General features: G+C 48.3%; 2 protein-coding genes across 6 annotated transcripts in view; one reads left to right on the top strand and one right to left on the bottom strand.

Annotated features, from left to right (window-relative positions):
• SH3GL1 (SH3 domain containing GRB2 like 1, endophilin A2) overlaps window positions 1-7,686 on the bottom strand; it is a 30,647-nt gene extending 22,961 nt beyond the window's left edge. For both annotated transcript variants that reach the window (XM_030033393.1, XM_030033395.1), the window contains exon 1: window positions 7,546-7,686. In XM_030033393.1, the coding sequence (XP_029889253.1) occupies window positions 7,546-7,590 (45 nt within the window). In that variant the 5' untranslated portion in view covers window positions 7,591-7,686. The remainder of the gene's footprint in view (window positions 1-7,545) is intronic.
• A 593-nt stretch (window positions 7,687-8,279) lies between these two features.
• CHAF1A (chromatin assembly factor 1 subunit A) lies at window positions 8,280-24,531 on the top strand. Of its 4 annotated transcripts, none has more exons than XM_030033292.2 (15): window positions 8,280-8,465; window positions 9,323-9,373; window positions 9,607-10,430; window positions 13,046-13,102; window positions 15,251-15,492; window positions 16,099-16,159; window positions 16,703-16,771; window positions 17,175-17,398; window positions 17,916-18,084; window positions 18,289-18,369; window positions 18,455-18,544; window positions 18,777-19,038; window positions 19,642-20,129; window positions 22,418-22,511; window positions 24,038-24,531. In XM_030033292.2, exons 2-15 carry the CDS (start codon window positions 9,325-9,327, stop codon window positions 24,133-24,135), a joined length of 2,808 nt encoding a protein of 935 aa, XP_029889152.1. In that variant the 5' UTR covers window positions 8,280-8,465; window positions 9,323-9,324; the 3' UTR covers window positions 24,136-24,531. The 4 variants fall into 4 exon arrangements, with proteins under 4 accessions (XP_029889152.1, XP_029889151.1, XP_029889155.1 ...); XM_030033291.2 differs by lacking the exon at window positions 8,280-8,465 and adding an exon at window positions 8,664-8,851; XM_030033295.2 differs by lacking the exon at window positions 8,280-8,465 and adding an exon at window positions 8,664-8,879 and having other exon boundaries at window positions 9,319-9,373.
• Window positions 24,532-24,744: the final 213 nt, after the last annotated feature.

Raw genomic sequence — 24,744 nt, 5'->3', positions numbered from 1 at the left:
TAAGTCCACTGAGGCAGCCCATAGTTTTGATTTTTACGCTGGTATTTCTGCAGTCTCAGGCAGGAGGAGCTGCCCTGCTCCCAGCCTGGGCTGCCGTTCCTGCAGTTTTACCACCCAGGGCTTGGATGGGGCTGCGAGCCCTGGCAAAAGGCACTGGCATATGTAGGGATGGGGGAGAGAAGGAAGAAAAAAAAAAAAAAAAGTGCTAGAGAAATGAATCAGCTTTTACAAGCCAGCCTGCCTGATCTCATCCCTGTTTTTGCTCTTTCCCAGGAGGAAAGTATTGGCAGGGAGAAGGGGGAGGAAGGATTTCCTTCCACCGCATCCAGAAACCATCCCCCTTGGCACCGTCCACTTTCAATAGTTCACCCATAACCTGTGAAAACAGATAGATAAATAGATAATTTTAGACAGAAAGCCCCAAGGCAGATGGGCAGGCATCACCACACAGAGCGAGATGATGACGAGGAATCAGCGCTCCTAATGCCACGCAATCCCCCCCCAGCCCTGAGTCACGTATCCTTCCTGCGTCCCAGATTCCCCCAGCTGCAAACGCGGGATAACACTTTCCCTGTCTGACATTAGAAACAAGAAGGGGAGCAAACGGAGCAGGGTACGGAGATCTGGAGTTTTCCACGTCTGTTTTCTGTCTTCGCCTTCCAAGAATCTGAGTTCTTGTTACTGTTAGAGCCCAATGGCTGTGAAAGCAATCTTAAAAGGGGGGGAAAAAAAAAAGGCCAAGTTAAAGTAACTGATGCAGAGACATGAGCCATCCCCTGCCTGTGACTCCAGACAGGCTGAACAATACTAAGAAAAGCTGAAAACTGCTCTGTTACAGGGCTGTTCAGCTCAGCTCTGACAACAATTAACCAGCTGAACAATGTCACCGTGCCGGGCATTTCGACAACAAATCATGCAAGAACAGGAGAGGGAGTTAATAGGAAAATATATCCTGCACGCAGTCATTTTAGCTAGACGTGACAGCAGGCATCTCCACAAGTATTCAATCATCATCACCTAGGCTAGAAGAGGGATGTGCTGAAGTCTAGTCCCCTTCACTAAGAGGTTTGCCGACATGTGTCCTTCACTTTTTCACCTGCCATATGTGGATCTGCAAACACATGCATCACCGAAACACCCGTCTCCAGCAACAGCAAACTGCTCGGGGCTTCAGGGTGTCAGGCGAGGATGCTCAGGCTGACTGCCGAATATGACTCCCTCCTGGACAGACCCTGGCTGGCAAGCTGAGCCGGCGGGACGTCACACTGTGCTTGAGCAAATCCGGCTTTCCTCCAGCCTCAGGAGCAGATTAATATCGAAAGATAAACTAGGGAGGCTGCAGGGGACTTGTTAAGCCCAGGTTAATATTAATAGAGCAAACACCAGGTGCTGTGGGAGGGAAGGTCAGACTGGCAGGAAATCAGCAAAATCCCTTGACTCCCCAGTCCAAATTCCCATTTATAGATCAGGAACTTAGAGCCCGATACTGCCAACTACCTCCCCCAGGAATTACCTGCTCGCCGTGCCGTTGCGGCACCCAGTCCTCGTTCTGCCTTTGTCATCAAAGCACAGCCACCGCCGCGGCAGAAAAGCCAAGGTGTGACCTGCTCCCAGGATCTCCTCCTGCTCCTCGGACCCTGCCGCAGAGGGATGGGCCAACTCGCTTTTGCATGGGTGTGCAAAATCCACCAGAAAAGCTCAAAAAGAACACATGAGCCCAAAATAGCACCCTAAACCCCCCTTGGGTGCCTGGTTCCTCCTTTGGCAGCTCTGGGTGCTCTCCTGGGTGAAGTCTCGGCCCCAGTGCGCCAGCAAGGGCTTCCCCAAGATTCCGTCCATGGATGGGGCAGGCAATCCTGCCCAAGCTGCTGCCTGCACACGCTCGCACCTCTCGCCTCGGCTTTCTGGGAAAGCAGTGAAGCCACTGCATGGAGCATCTCAGCTCCACTCTTGGCTTTAGTAATTGTTGGAGGATTCAAGACAAGTCGGCATGAAGTTCTGATGCCACTGCAGAGCAGAGACTGGCCTGTCTCAGGGGGCTGTGCACCCCTTTAACGTCTCTGGGCACTGGCACCATCCTAAGAACTTCAGCTCTCATCCACTGGCCAAAAAGCTGCAGCAGGTGAAGATCTAATAGAACTAGAAGATCCGAGATGTAAGGAAGAAATTTTTTATGATGAGGGTGGTGAAACGTGGGCACAGATTGCCCAGAGAGAGGTGGTAGCTGCCCCATCCCTGGAAACATTCAAGGTCAGGTTGGACGGGGCTCTGAGCAACCTGCTCTAGTTGAAGATGCCCCTGCTCATGGCAGGGGGTTGGACTAGATGACCTTCAAAGGTCCTTTCCAACCCAAACCGTTTGAGGATTCTGTGATCTCTCTGCCACTGTGATAACTGCCCTGCAGGATGGTCAGCAGCAGGAGCACAAACCTCTGCTCTCCCAGCTCTGCAGTTCCTGTCCAGCCTGACACCATCCGTGGTTTAAACTCCGACAGCGGCGAGTTTGAGCGAAAATGTGCAGACGAACTCGGGGTGTGTCAGTCTCCACCAAAGCGGGAGCGAGCTAGAGCTGGAGGGCAGGCACAATCAAAACCATCTGCAGCAAGACAGGGCACCAACAGACAAGCTCTAGCCAGGGAAAGGGGCCTCATGGATTTGGTCTTCCATGTGGAAGGTTATCCTGCATGCTGCCCTTCCCATTTCTCTTCCAGCAGGAGATCCTGTGCTGCACAGCACATCTGCAATGTCTGGAGAAACCCACCACCCATCTGTGTACAGAGCAAAGGCAGCGAGCGGAAAGGCATCTCATGCCTACAAGAGAAAGCCCCAGAGAGCCAGATGCTAGAAGGACTGACTTATCCTTAAAAATATAAAAGGTAGCTGTTAAAAGGTATCATCTGGGAAAGGGAGGAGAAAAACCCTATTTGAAAGCACAGCACAAAGCCACTGCAGAAAGGACCTCACCCAAACAGAAGGAAAGGAAGTCGCAATCCAGCATGGGCAAGAGCAAATGACCATGAAGGCCAAAAAAAAAAAAAAAAAAAAAAAGAGAAATGCCATCCCTGCCCGCCAGCTGCACTCTGTCCCCTGTCATCAAACAGTCCCTGTGCAGCGCATCTAGTAGCAGATTCCTCTGCCTCAGCCTTTGGAGCAGATGCTATCGCATTGCAGCACCTGGGTGCCAAGCTGCGGGGAAGGAAGCTCTTAGGGCTCATTAAGAACTGGCCGGAAAGCGTACATTGCTGATGTACAGAGCTGGGGAATCGCGTGGGCCTTCTGGGCTGAAATGGCTGTTGGAGGCTACAGAGCATATCCTGGGCTCTCGGGCCAGGCAGAAAGCAAGCGGTAGCTATTCACGTTCAAAAATATCTTCAGAAGCCTTGAGAGCAGTCATCAAACTCAGGAAAAAGCATGCATGTCAAGGGCTTGCTAGTTTTAATTAGCACTCGCCTCTCCGCCTCTTGGAAAATGGCTTTTGTACTTTGCATGTGGAGGAGGAGGAGGTTGCTGGCCTGTGTCTTGGGCCAGGACTCGCCAGGCACAGCAGGGCATGAGCCACCGCTTGCTACCCGAGTTCCTAAGCCCAGGCAGGCCTAGCAGGGTTTAGGCTTGGACCACATAGGCTTTGGGAGCACGTTAATCCTGTTCAGGATAACAGCAGCGCCCAGGGCTGAATACCAGCCCGCTTTAAAAAAGTGATGCTGTCTTCCCTCGCTCACCCTTGCTTGGGCTGAATCTGCTCCCCGAACCGAACCGCTGGCATACAAAAAAAAACCATGTCTTGTGTCCCCAGAAGGGCTCTGTTATACCCGAAATGACAGTATTTGGCAAGCTCATTCTTGCTGTGCCTTGGTCACCTGCCGAGCCATGACTGCCCAGAGCAGAGCAACCTGTTGGCCCTGCCCAACGGAGAGGGACGCTCCCCGCTCCGGCTCCCTGCATCCACGGGGCAGAACCCAAAGCAGCTGCACCGGGAGCCGCGGCGATACCACACGAAGATGGACTACGGATAAGGGTACCACACTCCACTCCCCGGATTAGACCCGTCCCCCAGCGAGCGGGCTGCGTTGCTTCTCCTGCCTCCACGCTGTCAGGCGGTGTATAACCCCAGGTAGGACAGTCCTGCTGTCACGGAGGGAAGGGCTGCGTTTACCAACACCATATCACAACAGCACTGCCTCCACCCTAGGGCTTGTCCCTTCAAACCAGTGGGTGATAAACCTGCCGGTGCCAGGCAGGGCTGCTGCGCTACGTGCAAGTAGTGACAAACCCACTTACAACCAGTGAGCATCAAATCTGCCCAGGAACGGCACAGGCAGGTGCCCTGCTTTGTGCAGCCTGCCCTACCTACTGGTTAATGAAAAGTTTTGCAGGCTTTTAGGACTTACATCGGTCTGTATAAAAAGCAAATGGTGCAAATTAAGCCATTTCTACACTGCCAGGTTCCTGCAAATTCCTGAGTGGATGCTGATGGATCAAGGCTGGATGGTACCCAGGATCGGATGGTCTCGTACCTGCAAGCAGGGACTTCCCACCCTGCTCCCAGCTCGCGATGCTAGAGCTCAAAGCTGCTGCTGTTGTTGTTTCTACTCCTTCCTTTTGCGAGAATGTTTTCTACAGCTTTTTTTTTTTTTCTTTTAAAGAACATTTTGCTATGAACTAGCAAAACCTGTTCTGGACACACACACAGAACTGCTCACCATCTGCAGCATTTGCCAGTGTGACTTTTTCTTTTTTTTTTTTACAGGATACTATCTTGGCTCTCTCCTGCACGTGGGCGCCCGGCTGCCTCACCCAGGGGAGACGTGGGCCTGCAGGAATCAGACGACAGAAGCCCACGAGCCAAGCCCTGCTCCCTCCGGCTACTGAGGAGGCTGAACTGGTCCCCTCATTGCGCAGGGAGGCAGGGGGAATCCCAAACCTGCCGCTCCAGCGGTGCCGAGGTCCTTGCAGACCTTGGTTCTGGCTCCATTTTCCTTCAATTAACAACAGACGTGGAACGAAACATAACATTTCAGGAAAGATCTTCCACATGTTTGGTTTTGGCAGCATCCGACAGCTTTAAGGGAGCCAAAAAATAACTAATCCTCTTCTCCTTCAGCCAAGGGGTGGCTGAGGAGTGGGACCAGTGGAGGGAAAGGGAAGAAGGGTGGAAAGGGAAGGGAGAGGCGGAGAAGACAGAAAAATGGCTGAACTGGAACCAGTCACTCCCAGGTTCCAGTTAAAGCATCTCTAAAGCATAGATACCCGTGTGCCGGTCACCGGGGCACTGCAAAAGGGGTAGCAGCACCTCTGAAAGAGGACTGCATCCCTCTCATCCCTGCAAAGCAAGTCACTTCACCGATATTGGCAGAAAACCTCACACCAAACCCAGTTTCTTCGGATTAAATCAGCTCCCAAAACCCTGCGGCAACAAGAGCTGTGAAAGAATTCACGATGCAGTTGCAAATACACACTACGCAATTGTGAATACACCTTATCTCCCAATTTAATATGCCACTAAACGCAGTCTAAGCGCTCAAGTGAAGTACGTGCACATGCACTCAGGAGGCAAGTGGGCCACCGAGTCTGCGCGTTGGGCAAGTTACTTCTCCCTGGACAGCTGTGCCGAGTTTAGTTTTTCCACAAGCAGCCAAAATGGTTCCTTTTAAGAAAAAAAAGACACCTGTAACAGAAAAAAAAACACCAAAGACCACACAAGATTTCACTTTACAATAAATCCCCCCAAGGAAGCCTTCATCAGGTGTTTTAAAATGATGTTTTTAGACTTTAGAAACATGCTACTCCTGACTCATCGATGAGCCTTCACCTCTAATTGCCCTGCGACACCACCACGGCACATCCACGCCAGCAAAATCCTCCTACACGGAGTTTTCAGCACAACCTTCTCCCATGGAAGTCATAAAAAAATCCCACGATGCAGGATTTTGCGAGAAAGGGGGTGGGGGAATGACTTAAGGAATCTGTTATTTTGCTTTGCTGTTTAAGCAAAATGCTTTTTCGTAAACATGGCCAAGAAAGGAGGCAACACACGTAGCAAACATGCTTGGGCTGAGCTTAAAGGGGTTTAAACTTTGTGCCTGGAAAACACGGTCTGGTGGTAGATCTGTGCAAAATTCATCTTAAATTCAAAACAGGGACAGAAAAGCAGCGACCGCGGGAAGCAGAGGAGTATTTGCGATTCCCAAACCATTCCAAAAATACATTAAAAAAAATTCCCAACTGCCGATTTCAGCGCCGTTCACAAGCACCAGGAAGGATAACTCTGCTTGGGGGTATCGGGAACAGCCACCCCTCACGCAGAGGGTGAGGAAGAAGGTGTTTACAAACCCCATTAGAAGCAGATTCCCACATGTGGGGGGAAGAGCTGCAGCCCCCCGACCTGTGAGGAGCCACACTTCACGATCTTCTCTTTAGGATGACATAAACTCACTGTTTACCACCAGAGCAATCAATGATGAGATCAATTTTCGCTTGGCTAAAAATTACCCATCTGACAAGTTTTTTCCAACGTCCCCCAGCCGTTTCCCGTGCGGGCCGGGGCTCCGGGCTCTCTCGCCAAGCCCCAAAATCCTTTCCCGGTCCTGCCGCCAGCTGCTCTTCAGGAAGCGGGAGCTTCCCGAGGTTGGGCTGCAGCTGCTATCCGAGTTTAACGGGGCCGGTGACTCCCAGCTACGGCCTCAAACCCTGTCCGGCCGCCACCTTCCAGGGCTTTTCCCTTAAAATCCCGCTCTGCTTACAAAGTCCAAGGGCATCTCGGCTGTTGAGGCGCTTCGCCGCCATCGCCCGCAAAGCCAGCGTGGGTCTGGGGCTGAGCAGGCTGGATCCGTTCCCTCGCCGTGCCGTGGGCACGGACCGTTTTTGGGGAAGGTGGGCAGCACACCCCCACCATGACACCCACCTGGACCTTGGCCACAGCCGGCACCCAAACTCCAGGACCCTCCGGTCCACCGCGGATGCATTTTTCTACTGGGGTCCCTCCAACACCCCTGGCCCGAGGGGGGGTACGGGACTGTCCCCGGCACCCCCCAGGATCCCCTGAGGGTTTGGGGGGCATCCGAGGGGGCCACAGCGAGGACACTGCGGCACCCTGCTCCGCTGACAGCCCACGCAGGGCTGGCCCTGCCCCGCCACGGCGGGGGGGAACGACACACCGAGCCCCGGGATCGCCAGGAGCCACCGGGGGAGGGGGGGAAGAGGGGGTGCTGGGGGGCACCTGGAGAACCGGGGGCTGGCAGGGAGGTAGGAGACCGGGTTACCGGGGGACGGGGGGGGGGGGGAACACCGGACATTGGCGAGGGGCCACCGGGCAGGGGTACCGGGGGGAGACGACCGGCGGATACAGACGGGGACCGGACCGGGATACCGGGGAGAGGGTAACGGCGGATATCAAGGCACCACCGAGCCGGCCCGGACAGGCGGCAGCGGTGAGGGCGGGAGGGGAGGTCACCGAGGCGGAGCAGCGGGCGCTGGTAAGTGAAGGGCGAACAGCCGCGGGTCGCGGTCGGCGGCGGCGGGAGGGGTAACCGATCCCCGGTGCTCTCACCTGGCTCGCCTTGTAGAACTGCTTCTTCAACCCCGCCACCGACATGCTGCCAACCGCCGGCCGCCGAGGGACACCTCGGCACGCAGGAGCCCGGCCCGGCCGCTGGCCGCTTCCGCCGCCGCCGCCGCCACGGAAGCTCCCGCCCCGCCCCGCGCCGCCCCGCCCCCTGCCGGCCCGGCGGAGCGCCGCACTACCGGCACCACCGAGAAGGGCGGGCTCGCGCCGGCCGGAGCGCCGCTTCTGCCCGCCACGTGGTACCCCCGCGCCCCCTGCCGGCGGGGCGACGTCGCCTCACGACGTTGCGGCTGAGAGGCGGGCGGGAGCGGCTCTATCGCGATAGTGGGGACGGGCGTTCCTGCCGGGTCCTGGCTCTTTACCACCTGAGGGAGCTCCGTCCCTGAGGAGAGGCGAGGAGCAAGGGGAGAGGCGGCAGCCGCGCCGCAGGCAGAGCTGGGGACCCACAGCCCCCACCCCTGCCAGGCTGAGAGGCCCAGCATCGCCCGAGCCGGGGCTGCTGGGAGGGGCGGACAGCGTGTGGGACACGGGGACAGCCGGGACGCGGCGTGGGGGGACGGCCTGTGCCCCCCCCCCAGCACCCGCCATAGCACCGGCGTTAGGGCGTCGAGCGGCCGCTGGACTACAACTCCCAGAGTCCCTCGCGGTACCCGCCCGCCCCCCCCCTTCTGCGCCTGCGCGCCCCGGCGGCGGTCGCTCATTGGCCGCCGGCGCCGCCGCCATTTCGCGCCCTGGCTCGGGCCCTTCGGTGTCGCACCGCCGTGGGCGGCTCCGCCCCTCTGCCCGGTGCTGGGGAAGGGTTACCCCGGGGAGAGGCTACCCCGACCTCTCCGGAGCCGGCCCCGGGGCCGCACCGCCGCTGGCCCGGCTCCCGCCCGGCGAGCAGGCAGGCCTCGAGCCCAGGCGTAAGGACCCAGCGGCACCCCCCTCCGACCCTCACGCAGCTATCCAATCAGCGCCTCCATCGGGCCAGACTGACGGCCGCCGCCGCCAGTCAGCGACGGCCGTCGCATTAGCCAATCGGGAGGCAACGTGGAGGCCGGGCGCCGAGCCTCCCTCCCACTCTCCTCGCGAGACGAGGGCGGGAAGGGGGCGGAGCGGGCGGAAGGGCGGGTCACGTGGGGGGCGCTCCGCCTATCAGCGCGGTGAGGCGCGGGGTCGCCCCGGCTCCCGCCAAATACGAGCGGGAGCCCCCGGGGCGGGACCGGGCCGGAGGGGCCGGGACAGGCCGGGCCGGGTCGTGGTTCGGCCGCTTCGACCGCCGCCCCGTCCGCCGCCGGAGGAGCGGCAGGTAGTTCCGCGGTCGTGGTCCGCCGTGGGAGGTCGGGGCCGAGCCGGGGGTGGCGGTGGGGCCGGGACGCGGTGTGTTTCCGGCGGCGGTTGGGGTGCGCGGGGCCTTCCCGGGGTAACAAAGGAGGCCCGGTAGTCGCCGCCGCGCCCCGGAACCAGGCCTGGGCCTTCCCCGCCGCCTCACCCGCCGTCTCCTTCTTGCCCAACCTCCTTTCCTTCGGTCTGGCCTCGGTGGTGCCGGTGTCTGGCGGCCCCGGGCCCGGTGGTTTCCAAAATCCCCTCAGCCTGAGGGGTGCCGGCGGGGCTCGCCCCGGCCCCTTTGTCCGGCTTCGCCGTGCCCGCGCTTCGCCCCGGGGAGAGCTGTCGGGTGCTGCCACGGGTCGGCTCTCTTGGGGAAGCAGGTAGCTGACCGGGAATGTGTGACGGGTGTTTATTTATAATGGTTTTGGTTTTTTTTTTTCCCCTCTCGCAGCCATGGAGTGCAGAGACAAAGCGGCTGTTCCTCCACGGAAGCTCGTACAAGGTAAGGCTGCAGAGGGAGCGTCCGTCACCCTTTAGCTCGCTAAGAAGGCATCAGATCGGATTTTGTGAAATACGTTGGCTTTGCAGTAATAAGCCAGCCTCAACTGGCTAATCTGTTCCAATTCTTGTGTTTAGGAACTAATTAAATATCCTGGTATTTGATTCTTCCCCCATTTGATCGCTTTCCAGTGACACGTACAATGTGACTAAAATAATAAAATGTTGCTGTTTCAGCTCGGTTGCCATTCAAACGCTTGAATCCTGTACCAAAGGAAAAATACGATGCAGATTCAGAAGTCAAAAAAGTAAAGAGCTCACAAAGTGGTTTTGGTCCAGGTAAGGATTCCTCCCTAGATGCATCGCATGCGTCCCTGGACAACGTGGAGAATGACTGCCAGTTGCATTCAGATGTGACTTTTTCTCCAAAACTCGTTAACGGAAAGGGTCCGTTAGACCATTTTATACAGAAAAACACAAAAGATAACACAAATGAAACTGTAATTGTTATTGAGCTGACAAAGGGTTCTAGCCATAGACTAAGTGATGACGTAGACCACGTTAATTTTGATTCAAAAGCATCTTCATCCCTAGCTATAACTAACGGCACGTTAGGAAAAGAGATAAACCAGTTGAGGTGCCTGAATTCCCCTCAGAGTAGCCAAATGTATGATTCAATGGAAACTGATGCACCCTGTGAAGCCGTAGCGAATAAAGATGAAGATTTGGTAGATGGAATCCAGTCGCGTTCTGGGTTAACAGAGTGTAACAATGTGGAAGACACAAAGGTAAACCAGAGCGAACTGAAGGATGTCATCTTTGAGGGGAAGATGCCTGTAGTGCTCCTGGAGGATATTATGACTGCAAAATCGCCCCAAGTCGCTTCTCTGGATGGAAGTGTCACGTCGGAAAATGAGACCATGGAATCGTCTCATGAAGGAGACTCTGGACTTACCAACTCTTCACTAAGCTCTCACTCTGTGAGCTCACCTGAGGCACAGCCTGCTGCAGAAACAAAGAGGAATACTAGTCCTTTAGCTGCCTCAACGCCTGTTAGGAAGGTTGGTCTCTTTCCTTGGTTTGTTTGGTTTTGGTTTTTTTTTTTAAAAGCTGTTGTGTTGCAGATCGGTTGTTATGGTTTCCTGCGCTTGTAGCGAAAAGGATGAAAAGGATATTCACAAAGATCATGAGAAGTGTATAGAAAGTGGTGTGGATTTATTAACAATATAACTGAATTATTGCCCTTTTCAATCTTCCTTTAAATCCTATAGCTAAAGGATTTAAATCTTGCCTGGTTTTGAGCTGTTGATATATTTGCATTGTGTGAATATAACTTTAAACTCTGTTACAGGTTCACTTTATTTTTATTTTTTTATGAACTGCTCATGACGTGCATGCCCTGGGAGTTAGCGTTTTGGTAATTGGGATAAGGACAGTGTCCAAAAGCAGTTTTGTCCATTAGGCGATGTTTTACAACCTCTATTCTATCCTTGATGAAGCTGCCATAATTACTGTGAGAGGATGCTACCCCAGTACCAGTTAGTGCAGATACTTTTCCAGCTCTGAATTTCTGCAACTGTGGCATAGAAAATGCTTTTAAGTTGAAACTACAGTGCATCAGTGGAACTGCAGATCTGTATGTGAGGATGGAGGATGAGCCTCTATCTCTCCGAACTGGGTGTACAGAGCTTGTGCTCTCAGCCATCTTGTTATGGGCACATTGTGGAGCGCAGGGAGCTGCTTTGGGGAAAAGTCACCGCACGTACAGTGCTCCTGGGGACGCACGATGCTGTTGAGGGAAGGCTGGAGCACAGGAGGGAACACCTCAAAATTAGATCTGAATGAGCTGGTTTATTGTGATCTTAGTTCCAGTTTAGTAGCTCTGCTCTACCAAGAGACCCCAAAACACTGTGATCTTGGGTGCTGTATTGAAGGGGAAGCTTCTAAGGACAACAGTATATGCACAGGTGGCTGAAACATTTTTGTGCCTCAAATGCCTGTTTATCACTCAACCCTTTTGGGGAAGAGATCAGTGGCGGTTTCTCTTGGGGGGCACAGTCGCCCATGGTGAAACCTGTGAAGCAGAGCAGTCCTGGTGAATGTGCACTGTAGCTAAGCCTCACCTACGGTTAGGCTGGACTATCTGTCCCGTGCATTCGTTTTGGTCAACTACATTATTAGAGGGGAAAATGAGGAAGGTATTGAGGGTTGGGTTGATGTTGCACTGCCAGAAGTGGAGAATTGAGTATGTGGCTCAGGTAAATGAGTGTGAAGCAGCTGGTAGTCTTCCTGCTTATGCCATCTTGAGCCTTTTAAGAAAGATTTGCACCAACTATCCCCCTGGGGTTTAAGGAGAAACTGTCCCACAGGCAAGGAAAAACATCGCTGGCCTGGAGAAGGTATGGATGAGTTAGCTGGGGCTTGGAGCTCATGACGTGACAGGTCTTCCATTTCTTCTACTGCGTGCTTGTCAAGGAAAATGATCAATTTTCATACTGTTCAAACTCGCAATCTCTAAAATAAATACATAAACTCAAGCAGGCATGAAGTATTTCCAGTATAGCAGAACAAACAAAAAAAGTACTTGACTCCTGATGTAATACGATAATGTGAACAAGTTATTGGTTTCCTGTGGCGTGAAGTAAGGCTGGAATAGCTCGTGTGCTGCTTGCCAAAATGGGAAGTCTGCACCTCGACCTGTATGGCTGGCTGTCCTGGCATGTTTGTTTTCCTAGGTGGAAACAGCTCTGATAAACCAAAGCTCCCAGTTGAAAGAACTCTTTATTTTGTGTCAGGTAAATACAGAATCTCCTAATGCAACTTTGCACTGTGTAAACTTAAATGTCTCTGAGTACAGAAAATAAAGCAGTTGGTCTGTGTTAGACTCTTAATCACAGAGTTTAAACATGGTACCTTGTACTGCGAATGGCAGGAGAAGGAAGAGGGGGATACAAGAAACCAAGCCACAGTATGCTGAAATATTGACAAATTAAGCCTTTGACCAGTCTAGGAACGATGCTCTTAAAACATAAAATACCTTTTTTCCCCTATAAATAACAGCTCTAAGAGAAATGAGAAGTGGACCTGTTGGGAACTTAGCATTGATGCGCTGGTACTAGTGGAAGAGCAGGAGGGCTATGATTACAATAAGAAATGGCGTTAAAATATGGATAATAGTACTTGTATTCAGGAAGTTATATCTAAATATTGTAGCAAGAGTAAGTGGTAGGATGCAAAAAAAATGCCAAAACCCAAACCAAGTTTAACTCAAAAGAAAGTGACTTTGCTATAATTAAATGTGTTGTTCTCTCATGATTTGGAGCAGCTCTAGCTTCTGTTTGTTTTTTCTGCACATGATATTCCCCTGCAAATGATACTTTAGAACTGAGTAGCCTAGAGGGATTTGTTTATAAAAAACTTAGTAACAAGAGGACTTAATGTAAACTGAAGCATTTAGATGTATTCAGGCTTAACTGTAAATCGGTGAGATTAGATATGCTTGAACTGTGTTCTGATATCCTATACTGAAGGAATACTTAAGTTGTTGAATATACTAATCTGCAAGAACAACATTAATATCATTCAGATGAAGCTTGCTGTTCTTTCTGTGAGACTTTTAGTGCCTCGTGGAAAGGGGATGATGTCGATCTCTAAAACTTGCATTTTGTAATTCCAGGTACATCAGAAATTCCACAAAAGTTCAGCAGAGAAGGAGAAGCTCAGATTGCAAAGAGTAAGGCATTTTCACTGACATAGAAAGTTAGCCTGCTGTGCTTTTGCATTGAATAGTAAGCAAAGCCCTTTGCGTTTCATCTTAGTCCACTTAGAACATCTCTTTTCCTGGTTTTCCTCACTGATGAATATGGAAGAATCTTAATGCATGCAGTTAAAGTACTTGGCTCGTTCCAAAGCTGCTTAATGCATACGTAATGAAGTGTGGGTGGCCTGCACTGCATTTCTGTGCACTTTGGTAAGAGATTAAGAAACTGTAAATGTTGCTGACTGCTTGTCAAAATGCTTTTGAGAATTTTTTCTAAACCCTTCCTGAGAGGGTAGGTGCAGCCTGCTAAGTGGACAGGTACAAGTGAAATTTTCAAGAGCCCTCTATTTAGGGTCGGTTCCTGCTTCATCGTTCTCACCCTTCCCCCTTTTAAGCCACAAAACATAGGGTCTGCTCTTCATTAATAAGTGAGGCAAATGGGCCGCTGTGTTTATGGCTTGCTGAAGAAACTGTGGGATGTCACTGTTGGAAATGCTCAAGCTCTGGTCTCTGTTTGCTTGAATGCAGCTAGTCAGCAAACTCTGTTCCGTAACAAAAAGGCGGTGCGATAATTTTGCTGTCCATTCTGCTTTCAGTCATAAAATGCTAAATATAAAGGAGGCTGATGGATCACATGGAGTTCTTGAACAGTCAGTGCTGTATGAGTGGGATTTGCCTGCTGGAAAACTGGATGTTATTTTAAATGCAGTTCGGAAGGCCTGTGCTTATGAATTCTTATTGTGTTTCTTAGTAACTAGTTTATAAAGTTGGTAGGGTACTGTTGTGTGTTTTATATAAGCTCTGTGTGATTGAGCCTGCTCCTGAGATGCTCGCTTTTTACAGCGCCCCATATAGAAGTCCAATCTGTTGTGTTCTTCCATTCTATACGTATGTTAAAAATAGCAGTAATCTGAGGGAGAGATGAGAATGGAAGCTTTATTACACTAAAAATTAAATAGACCCGCCAATCTTGCTGTTAACTTCACACCATTTTCCAAACTACCCAGTAAATTTTCACTGATTACCATGACTCAGTTCTGACAGTACTGGGTTTTTTACCATTGGCACCATTTTGTATGCTGGTTGCCTTCTGCAGTTATTTGTACATTGTGACACTGTTCAGTAAGTCTTGATGTTGCCAAGAAGAGATGTGAAATAAATAAAACGAAACTGAAAATACACAGTGAGGATATTTGTATGTCTGAGCACAGACGTACCCTAGTTTCCTGGTGAAGTCACCAGTGCCTACAATGTAGGGAAGCTATCTTTCTTTAATTTTGCATTTTTTAGTAGGTGTGCTGCATTCTCCTTTATGTCAGTAGACCCATAATGACAATTTCAGTTGCTTTGGGATGAAATACTGTGAACAGCAACACTTCCAATGTAATCTTCCCCCCATTGTTCCCACAGTGCCCCTTAAAGAAGCTTAGAGCGCCTGGTGTTGTCTGATTATCTAACACGGACTAACACAAGTGACAATTTCTTTGCGAGCTCCAGATCTTACAAAGCAGCTGCACAATCCAGAGTTTGGAGACTTGCATTACTGCCTGAGATAGGATTTTCTGATGACGTTTTTCACTTAGCGGTTTATAATGCAAAATCAGATCAAATTCACTTTTCAAAATTATTCCATGGTAGCCCTGCATTGATATGAAAGCTTAGCTCATGAGGTATGTATTTCCAAAGAAAGTATTTTGGAAACAATCTGAAATCATCTATTAAATTAAAAAAAAATTTTTTTTTTAATTCCCATATAATTTTCCATAATGCTACAATGTTAATGAAGATGACTCAAATGTAAAGCAAGTAGAATACAAAGCTTCCCTTGATGCTTAGAAAATGGAAACGCCTCCATTTGTTAGGAGAAAAGAACAATTAATGCCTTCAGAGAGCCAGTACAAGGTAGCTCAGCTGGCTGAGGCAACAGGTAGCTGTGGTTAATAACCTTGTGTCCTGTGATAGCTAGAAATGATGCTGCAGGTCAAGCACTGGGTGGATGCAAGAATCTTCTCTAGTATCTCGGCTGAAGAAATGAAGTCCTTATTTTACTCAAGTTTTTATGCCAGCAGCTATTACTGTGTACAAAAAGACAGCTTGCTTGATGGCTTGTTTCTGAATCAGGATCAGGAGCGCGCCGACAAGCTGCAGAAGTTGCAAGCAGAAAGGGAGGAAAAGGGAAGGCTGAAAGAAGAAGCAAAAGCTGCAAAAGAGCGAGCCAAGGAGGAGGCGAAGAAGAAGAAAGAAGAAGAGAAAGAGTTGAAAGAGAAAGAAAGGAGAGAAAAGAAAGAGAAAGAAGAAAAGGAAAAAGCTGAGAAGCTGAGAGTGAAGGAGGAGAAGCGCAAGGAGAGGCAGGAAGCTTTAGAGTAAGTGGCTTGGTTTCCACACGTCCTGGGGAATAATGTGTAATGGTGTGAGCACCTTTTCATACCCACCTTAACTGTCCCTTCTAGAGGCTATATTGGTCAAACAGCATGTGCCTCTTTGTCACGGGGTATGTTTTAAGCGCTTGACAGACTGTATATACGCAACCCTAGTTTCAGCAGCACTTTTTGCTTGCAGGCTGACCTGGGCTTCTGATTTGAAATGGCTGAAAAGAGCTGTCATGCTCTACTGAGTTTTCCCTTCATGACCAGTCTTGCTTGTACTCTTGAAATTTGCTGGCACTGGTGCCCTGTCTGTTGAGGAAGTTGCTTGTAACTCGGTAATACCATAAATACCCTTTCCTGGTATTGAGGGCAACTTGAAGCAGCCTAGCTACTTTGTGGCTAAAACAGGTCAATGTTTGCTCTAGAAGGAACGAAGAGAGTCTTCTGTACGCTTAACCAAGTATGGTCCTTGACGGAATTGATAGATTATCTTCTTGCCTAGCATGATGGGGTCTTAGTCAAGGTCTGGGGCTTCTCACCTCTTCCTCAGTGCAAATAAACACTTCATGGTTTGTGACAATTAAAAAGAACTTTATATTAAAGGGCAAGACTTGAGGAGAAGAGAAAGAAAGAAGAGGAGAAACGGTTAAGAGAGGAGGAAAAGGTAAATGCTTTCTCTAGCTTGTCTCTAAATTCTTCTGCTATGGTGAAATGATGTTAATGGGCTCCCTGGCACCCTGCCGACGGCTGCCGAGCCGTTCACAACGGGGCTCCTGCAGCTACTGTGGTTCTCCAGGCAGTGTACCCTGCTTTGGTGCCGCTTGGGAGTGAGCGCGTCCATTTGGGATGCAGCCTGTCCAATCTGATCTGGTGGTGCTGCTCCACCAGTTACATTGTGCAGGTTTCTTGTCTGTTACTTCCGTGCATGTTGGTGTCTTTGCTTTTACCTGTTGAAGTCTTTTCTGCATTTGTTTTTTCAGTGCCCATGAGTGAACTCTATCCTTTGTCTTAGCAATGACATTGGAATCCACATAGCTGTGTTAGAGAAGACAATTAGTTTTCTGTTGAGTTACAGGAGCTGGTAAATGACTGAACTTTGCTTTATACCTCACTAGATTTGAAGTTGGGTCATGCATGAGCTCACCCTGAATTATAAGGCCTTGTCCTACCTTTGTGTTTATAATTTGCATTTTGCTTTTGATTTCAGCGTATTAATGCACAGAAAGCAGAAATTACGAGGTTCTTCCAGAAACCAAAGACTCCACAAGCCCCGAAGGTGAGGTATTGCTGTTCCTGTGTTTTGTTGGTCTTTCATTAGTTGTCTTGTAACAAATACACCGATATCCTTCTGATCTGTCCCTTAGAGCTTCTTAGGTGGACAAAGCATTAGTATTTCTTACTTCCTAATTTCAAAAGTGTAAAGGATTTAAAAAAATGTCTGTGACCAGAGCAGAGACTACAAAAGAGTTTTGTGGTTGCTTTAGTAAAAACCTCAGCTCTGTCTTCTGCTTCATTGGCTGTAAAGACCTAGATTCCCTTGAGAAGATCTGTTGGAGTCTCAGATAGGAAGGGCTTAACTTAAATCTTCACTCAAACTTCAGCACCTGGTATTGAGTTTTGTTGTATATCTTGACTGTGTTGGTGCTGCAGTTTCTCACGATCCTCACTTAATATTTCAGATTCTTGCTGGCTCTTGTGGAAAGTTTGCTCCTTTTGAGATTAAGGAGAACATGGTCTTAGCTCCCCTCTGTCGTATTGCCCTGGATCCAGACTTCTTAGACCAGCTGGATAAGCTCCTGCGTGCACAGAATAGTGAAGTTTCTTTCTTGAGGGATCTAAAGTGTCGTAAACCACGTAAAACTGGACCTACTTTTGTCAGTAACAGCACTGACATAGTAAACAGGTTAGTCTGTGTTTTGGGGGTTTTCTTCACTTTTTTTTACGTAATGAACTGCAGAATGGTTTTGAGATCATCTTATTCTAATATTGGAGATGATGGAAAGATGGAGCTTTTCTTTGAATACTCCTTTTGTATGAGAATTGTTTCCACAGGGAGCAGTACGTTATAATCTAGATTTCCTTCATTCCATACAACGCTTCTCAAATCCTTCACTATGGGAAATCTTGTGCTTCAGGCAGCTGCCTTTCAGCACTGGACACTAGTGGCCTTAGTGGTGTTTGTCTTTTGACAGTTTTAAAAAGTAAACATACCAATAACTAAAACAGAGCTGCTGTAGGGTTGTAGTTGGGAGGTGGCTTGTCTGGAACCCGTGTTCTTGCAAGCACATCGGGAGTGCCTGTTCTAATGAACTCAAGCTCTGGGTTGCTATTGTGGCTGAACTGAAGCTTTCTATAAGAAGTTTTCCTGAGCAGCAGGGAAGTGTTCTGTAAGTACTGAAGATGGTCTCTTGTTTTAACAGTGATGTCGTGGTAGTGGATAACTGCAAAACAGATGCTGTTCCTGAAAGGGGGAAATTTGGTAGAATGAAACTTCTGCAGTTTTGTGAGAATCACCGTCCTGCATACTGGGGCACATGGAACAAGAAAACCACTATGATCCGTCCCAGGAATCCTTGGTCAAAGGACAATGTAAGCACCTCACAGGCAGTGTAGTTGGATTCTTTTTCTTCATGCTCTTGAAGTGAATGTGTGGTTGGCCAAGTTCACTGGTTCTCTGGGATTTCTGATCCACTTGCATGTTCCCTCTTGCTACTGAGTTTTGAAACCCTGAATGGGGTCTGGTGTCATGCTTTCAAATTATTTACAGAAATGGCATGTTGGCATTTCTTCCAGAAACTACTGGACTATGAAGTAGATAGTGATGAAGAATGGGAAGAGGAGGAACCTGGAGAAAGTCTCTCCCATAGTGAAGGGGTAAGGCTTCCACGTGCTGAAAAATAGCTTTCTGAACCAATTGCACTTGTCAGTGTAATTTCTAACAAGCAGAGTTTATTTTTAGGATGATGAGGAGGAGGGAGAGGATGAAGATGATGACGATGGCTTTTTTGTACCCCATGGGTACCTATCTGAAGATGAAGGAGTGACAGAAGTAAGTGAACTAGGTGTCACTGGATTTCCATCTCTGTTTCCAATGAATCATGTAATAAATATTGGCAGAGGAAGAAAGCGTGTAGTCTTGGCAGTGATATAGCTCATCTCAGATCTGCATGGTTCAGGAGCAGACTTCTGTAGCTCAGGGAACATGGTAAAAAGCTGCATTTAAAAAGCTTTTGTTTTTCCTGGAATGGATGTATCGAGTTCTTTCTCGCCTGTGGCTTTAGGAGTGTGATCCAGAGAATCAGAAGGTTCGTCAAAAGCTGAAAGCAAAGGAATGGGATGAACTGATGGCCAAGGGGAAGAGGTTCCATGTTCTACAGCCTGTGAAAATGGGCTGTGTCTGGGAAAGTGCAGAAAATGACAGCGGCACGAATGCGGACCTAAAGGTTCTCCAGCAGTTCACAGCGTGTATCCTGGATTCACCTGTTGCAGAGGAAGAACAGCAGATACAGAAATGTAGCAAAAAAAGAGCAAAAGATCAGCAAAGTAAGATCTGAAGGGCTAAATAATTGTACTTACGGACTGTTGTACTCCACTTTGGAGCAAATAGATTTTTGTATTGAGTGTCACATTCAGAATGACTTGTTTATGACAAGTCTGAAATCCAAGGCATCTCTGTGAGAGTTCTTGGAAAGGAGTTTTCTGGCATTGCATCCAGTATGGCCTTAGTTACAGTCTCCAAAACCTCTTGCTCTAGATATCTAGGAAATTAAGCCAGTAAGACTTCAGTAAACTCAGATTTAGGCCAGCTTACTGAAAGTGTTCAAGCCCATTGACCCGTTTATTGTTTAGTTTGTGTGACAGGCTTCAGTACTGAGTATCTCCTGTACCTGGTTAACACAAGGATGTGAATAATGCACGTGAAGGCTAGAACAGGGGTTGAAGCTTTCACTTCAGGGGGTCATTATTATTGGGGGTGACTTTTCTACATCAAATTTAGCTCCTGTTACAATCCCATATCTAAAATTAATCTCAGCCTTTTTGTCCTCTTTCTGGACCGTATGTACTGATCAGTTACGTCAGCTTAGCTTTTCTCAACCTTTAAACAGTTCTTCCCCACAACCGTTGTGCATCCTTTCTTCTCTGCAGTCCTTGGCCAGCTTCTGCCGCTGCTGCACGGCAACGTGAACGGGAGCAAAGTGATCATCCAGGAATTCCAGGAGTGCTGCCGGCAAGGACTGTTCAGTGATGTGACTGCAGCTGCCGACTGTAGCGACACAAGCCCTGCGAGCCCCCATACCTCCCGGCCGCAGACGCCTGTTGGTGAGGACAGCGGTGTCCCTTCCAAAGCCAGGCTAAAGCGAATCATTTCTGAGAACTCTGTGTACGAGAAGAGACCTGAATATAGGATGTGCTGGTATGTCCACTCGGAGGTGCTGAAGAGTTTTGATCAAGAGCATCTCCCCGTCCCTTGTCAATGGAACTACGTCACCCAAGTCCCTTCTTCAGGGAAGGAGGAGGGTGGCAGCGTGCCAGGCGTGGCGGTCCTGCAGACCACCCCCGTGTCGGTAAAGAGGAAGTCCACCGGAAGCATGTCCATCACTAAATTCATGAAAAGGCCTCGGGATGCTGAACAGGTGAGTTCCTGTTGCGGTGCTCTTCCCTAATAAAGAACGATGGGAATGTAGCTGTGCGTCTTCCGTAGGCGAGCGTCCTGGCATGGTTCCCAGATTGGCCTAGATGAGCAGAGTCAAAATATTAAGCTACAGACACTGTCCTTCACACAAAAAGACCCTTTTTGTGGGGAAAGGAGTGAAATTATGTGACTCTAAAGAGATGGGTTTTCTTTTGTGTGTCTCCAGCTTGGACTGTCTGTTCCATTTGAAATGTTGCTCTCCTGCTGTTCTTCCATTTTCTGCTATTTGGCAGTGATTGCATCCAAGCTGTGAATAGTTTCTGAGTGTCTGTTTGGCCTTGGTTTTACAGCTGTATATAATTTGTATGCAGGTTTTTATGTGTGTGTATGGCTGCCAGATGTATAGCCTGAGCTGGTGACTTACATCAGTTGCATGTGTACTGATTAAATGTGGTTCGTAAGTGCTGCAACTCAACCCATAATAGTCTGTAAAGTCTCTGTCTTATACTGTCATACATAAAGCTGAATTTCAAGAGCTGGTTTAAAAATATAATAATTCATAGGAACAAAATGAGATGGATTTGGAGTAGTTGCTACTCCAGTTCTAAGCTTTGTTGTGGTCGTCTTGTTTGCTTCTGCTGTTGAGGGTAACCGCAGGTAGTATTAAGAGCTTAATCATTCAAAAGGATGACTGAAAAGTGTGCGATGGGTGCTTTAGCTGTGTGATGCTCTGTCACGCATTTAAGACAGTCAGGCTTTAGGTCCTGAAGCTTGGTGTTATCAACTGTTTGCCTCCGAACGTACAGGCAGGACAGGGTTTGCACTGTCCATGGATTTATTCCTCATCCCCTGCGGACAAGGGGGTGAGGAAAGAAGCCACAGGCAAGGCTTTTTATGCTTTTCATTCCCACTTTATTCTTGGCTTCTTTGGCTTTTCTACTGAAGACGCTCTGCACTCAAGTATTGATAGGGATCAGAGACTTGTGAGAAGCTGTTCAGCCCCCAAACTCCATCTGCTTGGGTTTTTTCTTACACACTAAATAAAGGCAGAGATAAAAATCTCTGCTTGGTGCCCACTGGAAATTCTGCTTATAACTGACTACTTGAGCAGAGATAGCAAAACAAAGGCTTTTAGTAGAATTACGTCACCAGCCTGAATTCTTCGAAGCTCTCGAAAGCATCTTAAAGCTGCCCTTGTGAGGTGCGGTGCTGCGCAGCTCAGAGCAAAGGTGTCAGAGTCCTGAAAGCCCTTCATGCCTGACATCTAAATCAGCACTGCTCAGGTATTGAGATCCTGTCCTTCCTGTCAAGCGAGGCTGGAGCTTGGGGAGAGCCTAGGAACGATTGGTAGGTCAAGGCTGCCAGGTTCTCTACCCCCGGCACGTGTTACTCTGCCATGAAGCTTGCGCCAGGACTCGTGTAAAAGAAGGTGCTCTTATGTAAGCTGCAGAGAGAGAAAAACTCAGTATTGAAGTGGGCAGTACCTGCACACGTGTAGGAGGGGAATACATAATCTGAAAACTGTGACTTATTTTAAATTTACATCTTTCATTAGTCTTCTCTTGGAACAGCTTGTAGGGGTAGGGACCAGGTTCTAGGTCTGAGATTTTCATTCCACCGTTCCAGCTGGGGAGGGAAAAAACCCAAAAACATTCGCAGCTGTTCAATACTGAGCAACTTCAGTTTGCATCACTCCTTGTATTCATTTTCTCAATTCAAAGTGAGTAGTTTGTGCTGCTCCCATGGCAGCAAATAAGGTCACCAAGGGAAGAACTGTCGCCCCTCCCTGAATAAAAGCTAATTGGCAAAGATGAGGAGGATTTGGGGGGAGAACATCTTCCAATTCAACAAGCAAAAGTCATTTTCCATCTTCAGAAGGAAGAAAGCATCCAAAATAATCAGCAGAGGAGGAAGAGATTTCCCTTCCAAAAAACCAACAAAACTGAGTCAGTTTTCAATTAAGGTTTGAACTGACTTTTCGATGTGTAGGCTGTTCGTTGCATTGTGTAATAGTGAAACATCTTGGAGCAGAAGCTTGGCATGCTTCCTGCTGTATGTGCCATTGCAGATGAGGCCTTTTATCAAAAGTCAGTGTCTGTTGAAGCCAGGGGTTGCTGATTTTTATATTCCCCCTCCCCCCCCCCCCATATGCCTGATTGATCAGTCTGTGCTGTGAGTCCTAATTGGGAGAAGTGCCTGCTGTAGTCCTTCACAGCACTGACTGTGCTTGGTCTTGCACATCAGCACTGTCAGCTTGCTGATACTTTTTTTTTTTTTTTTTCCCTTAAGGCTGAAGCTGTGGAGATGGATGGATTTCAGGCAGACACCGAGGAAGATGAGGAAGATGATGACTGCATGATTGTGGATGTACAGCCAGGCAAAGGTAGGAAAATAAATCAATAGCAGTCTCTTGGCAGGTCCTCACTCCCACAAGGGAGAGTACAACAGTGGGAACGGTGTGTGGCTAAACCTGTTGCAGTTTTTCTGCCACTTTTTCACCAAGCCTTGTGCTCTTCTCTTGAGATGTTTTATTCTAGGTACTTCTCTGCTCTTTATGTTTTATTCTAGATGCTTCTTTGATTTTATGGTCTTTTCTAACCTGCTCTTGCCCTTTCTTCCCTCCTCCCTCCAGTTGACTAAATAGTGCAAAGTGCTTGTGACTAGCATTTGGCTGCCAGTATTACCTTCCCCCCCCCCCCCCCCCCCTTTTTTTTTTTCTGATAAGAAAAGTGAACATTGGGGTCAGTATCAGCAGATCCACTAACTATTGGTAAATGTTGCCAAGCAGGGCTGGTCTCTGGGGCGTGCATACTTATGTTCAGAGCCCTTCCAGGACTGACAAGGTCTGGAGCATAACTTCCCCTCTGCTGCCTTCTCGAAGTCTTCGGTGCATGCTGAATTGTCTGTTCTGAAGGAAATAACATCAGATAATAAGCAAGCTCTTAGATGTTTGACAGGTGAGGGCTCTGATCAACACTGTGCAGCTCTTCTCTAGAATCTAAGCAGTTGCTTATGTTTGTGTCCCAGTTATCCCTTGGAAAATGGCTTTCAAATCTCCACTGCTATAGCATATCCTTTCAGGCTACGGATTCAGAAACAGTGGGATGAGGATGTGGAGCGGCTCCTTTCATCTCAGTGAGGTTTTAACTATACATACTTGATCATACAGATCAATGACTTAACACCAACCACATGATGTGCATTCAGCTCCTCTAAACCGCTTTCAAAACCTCCGAGCCCTTTCTTACTGCTCTCACAATAGAGCTCTTTCATAATGCTACTGGCACAACCTGAATTAAGGAAAGTGGTTTTTTTGTGTTGGGCAGCTCCTCTAATTGATAGAGAAGGGCTCGTGCATATTCCCAAAGCCTTAAATTCTATAGAGTGTTTGACCCATTCTAGACATATCTGGGTTCTCCTTTCTATCTCAGCTGGTGCTACATTCCTCCTCTCGCCTTCCGTAATAGACAATGTAACTGTTTGACAAGAAGCTTTGCATTTAATCTTAAACGGCTTTTGCTTATTACAAGACTGCAGTGGGATGAAAGCCTTGCTTCAGGTTTGTAACCTCTTGTTCCGAGGGCGGGGATGCTATTCAGTAGCTTGCCTTCCTTGGGCTTTGTTGACACACATGCAGCTGTATTTGTTTAACTCTGCCTGGGTCTAAAGCACTGAAAAGGTTATGAAGATCCTTTTTATGGTGAAATTATTTTTATTCTGGATTGATGTTAACCCAATATTAAAACCAAGTTTCAAATAGTATTGAAAAGGAGACTTGCAACAGATATGGGCAGACAAGCTAAGACAGATAAAGCATATAGTAGTCAAATTCTTCTAGATTAATGAGGATGTTTAAAAAAAAAAAAACAAGGAAAAAAAAACCAAACCAACACACTTTCTACTTTGCAGATTCTATGTTGGCAGTTCCTGAAACAGCTTCAGAATCTCGTGGCACAAGAGCCGCTCACCAGGACACCAGCATGGTCAGCCCATCTAATACAGTTTGAGACTTAAATGCCTACTAACTTCTCTGTATGTATGTAGAATGAGTTAGAAAATTTTAAACCTTGTGTATCTTTGAACAAGATACTTGCAAGTATTCTGTATTTCTTGTAAAGAGAAGACAGCACTTTGTTCTGCTTCAGACCAGATGGCAGCTTAAATTTTTAGTTCTAGTTTTTAGCTTAAAAATACTGCATATTAATCTGTCCTTAATAAAGCATTATTGAAATTTTGATACTTCTTTGTAATGGAAGGTATCTAAGTAAGTTATCTCTAAATCTAGTGTAGAGATTTTGAAATAAGCTTATTGTGATGCCACTGGGGGAATTACTCTGTTCATAATGTATAGCATGGCCTTGGGTATAAATGATGTACAATTATATTTGAATTTATGCTATCTATATCATCCTGTTTGTGGTCTTACTTGCTACAGAGAACAGCAGCAGGGCTTTACCTTTGGAAAAGAAAAAAAAAAAATCCACCTTGTTTCTCCTGTTTTGGGATAGGCCAGTATTAATTACATATCAGGGGTAGATTATTGGTCTCCTGTACACGTTGCTGCAATAGAAGCTGTATACATAAAAGCTGCTCTCTACCCCACAGAAAAAACTTTA

Source organism: Aquila chrysaetos, chromosome 12 (genome assembly GCF_900496995.4).
Source record: "Aquila chrysaetos chrysaetos chromosome 12, bAquChr1.4, whole genome shotgun sequence".
NCBI classification, from domain to species: domain Eukaryota; kingdom Metazoa; phylum Chordata; class Aves; order Accipitriformes; family Accipitridae; genus Aquila; species Aquila chrysaetos.
This window is presented reverse-complemented; position numbering and strand designations above follow the sequence as displayed.

Excerpts from the sequence above, each read along its gene's own strand:
- CHAF1A (XM_030033292.2), top strand. The coding sequence starts at position 9,325 with ATGGAGTGCAGAGACAAAGCGGCTGTTCCTCCACGGAAGCTCGTACAA. Across the intron at positions 9,374-9,606 it reads TCCACGGAAGCTCGTACAAG|CTCGGTTGCCATTCAAACGC; the intron begins GTAAGGCTGCAG and ends TTGCTGTTTCAG. Across the intron at positions 16,160-16,702 it reads GGTTAAGAGAGGAGGAAAAG|CGTATTAATGCACAGAAAGC; the intron begins GTAAATGCTTTC and ends TTTTGATTTCAG.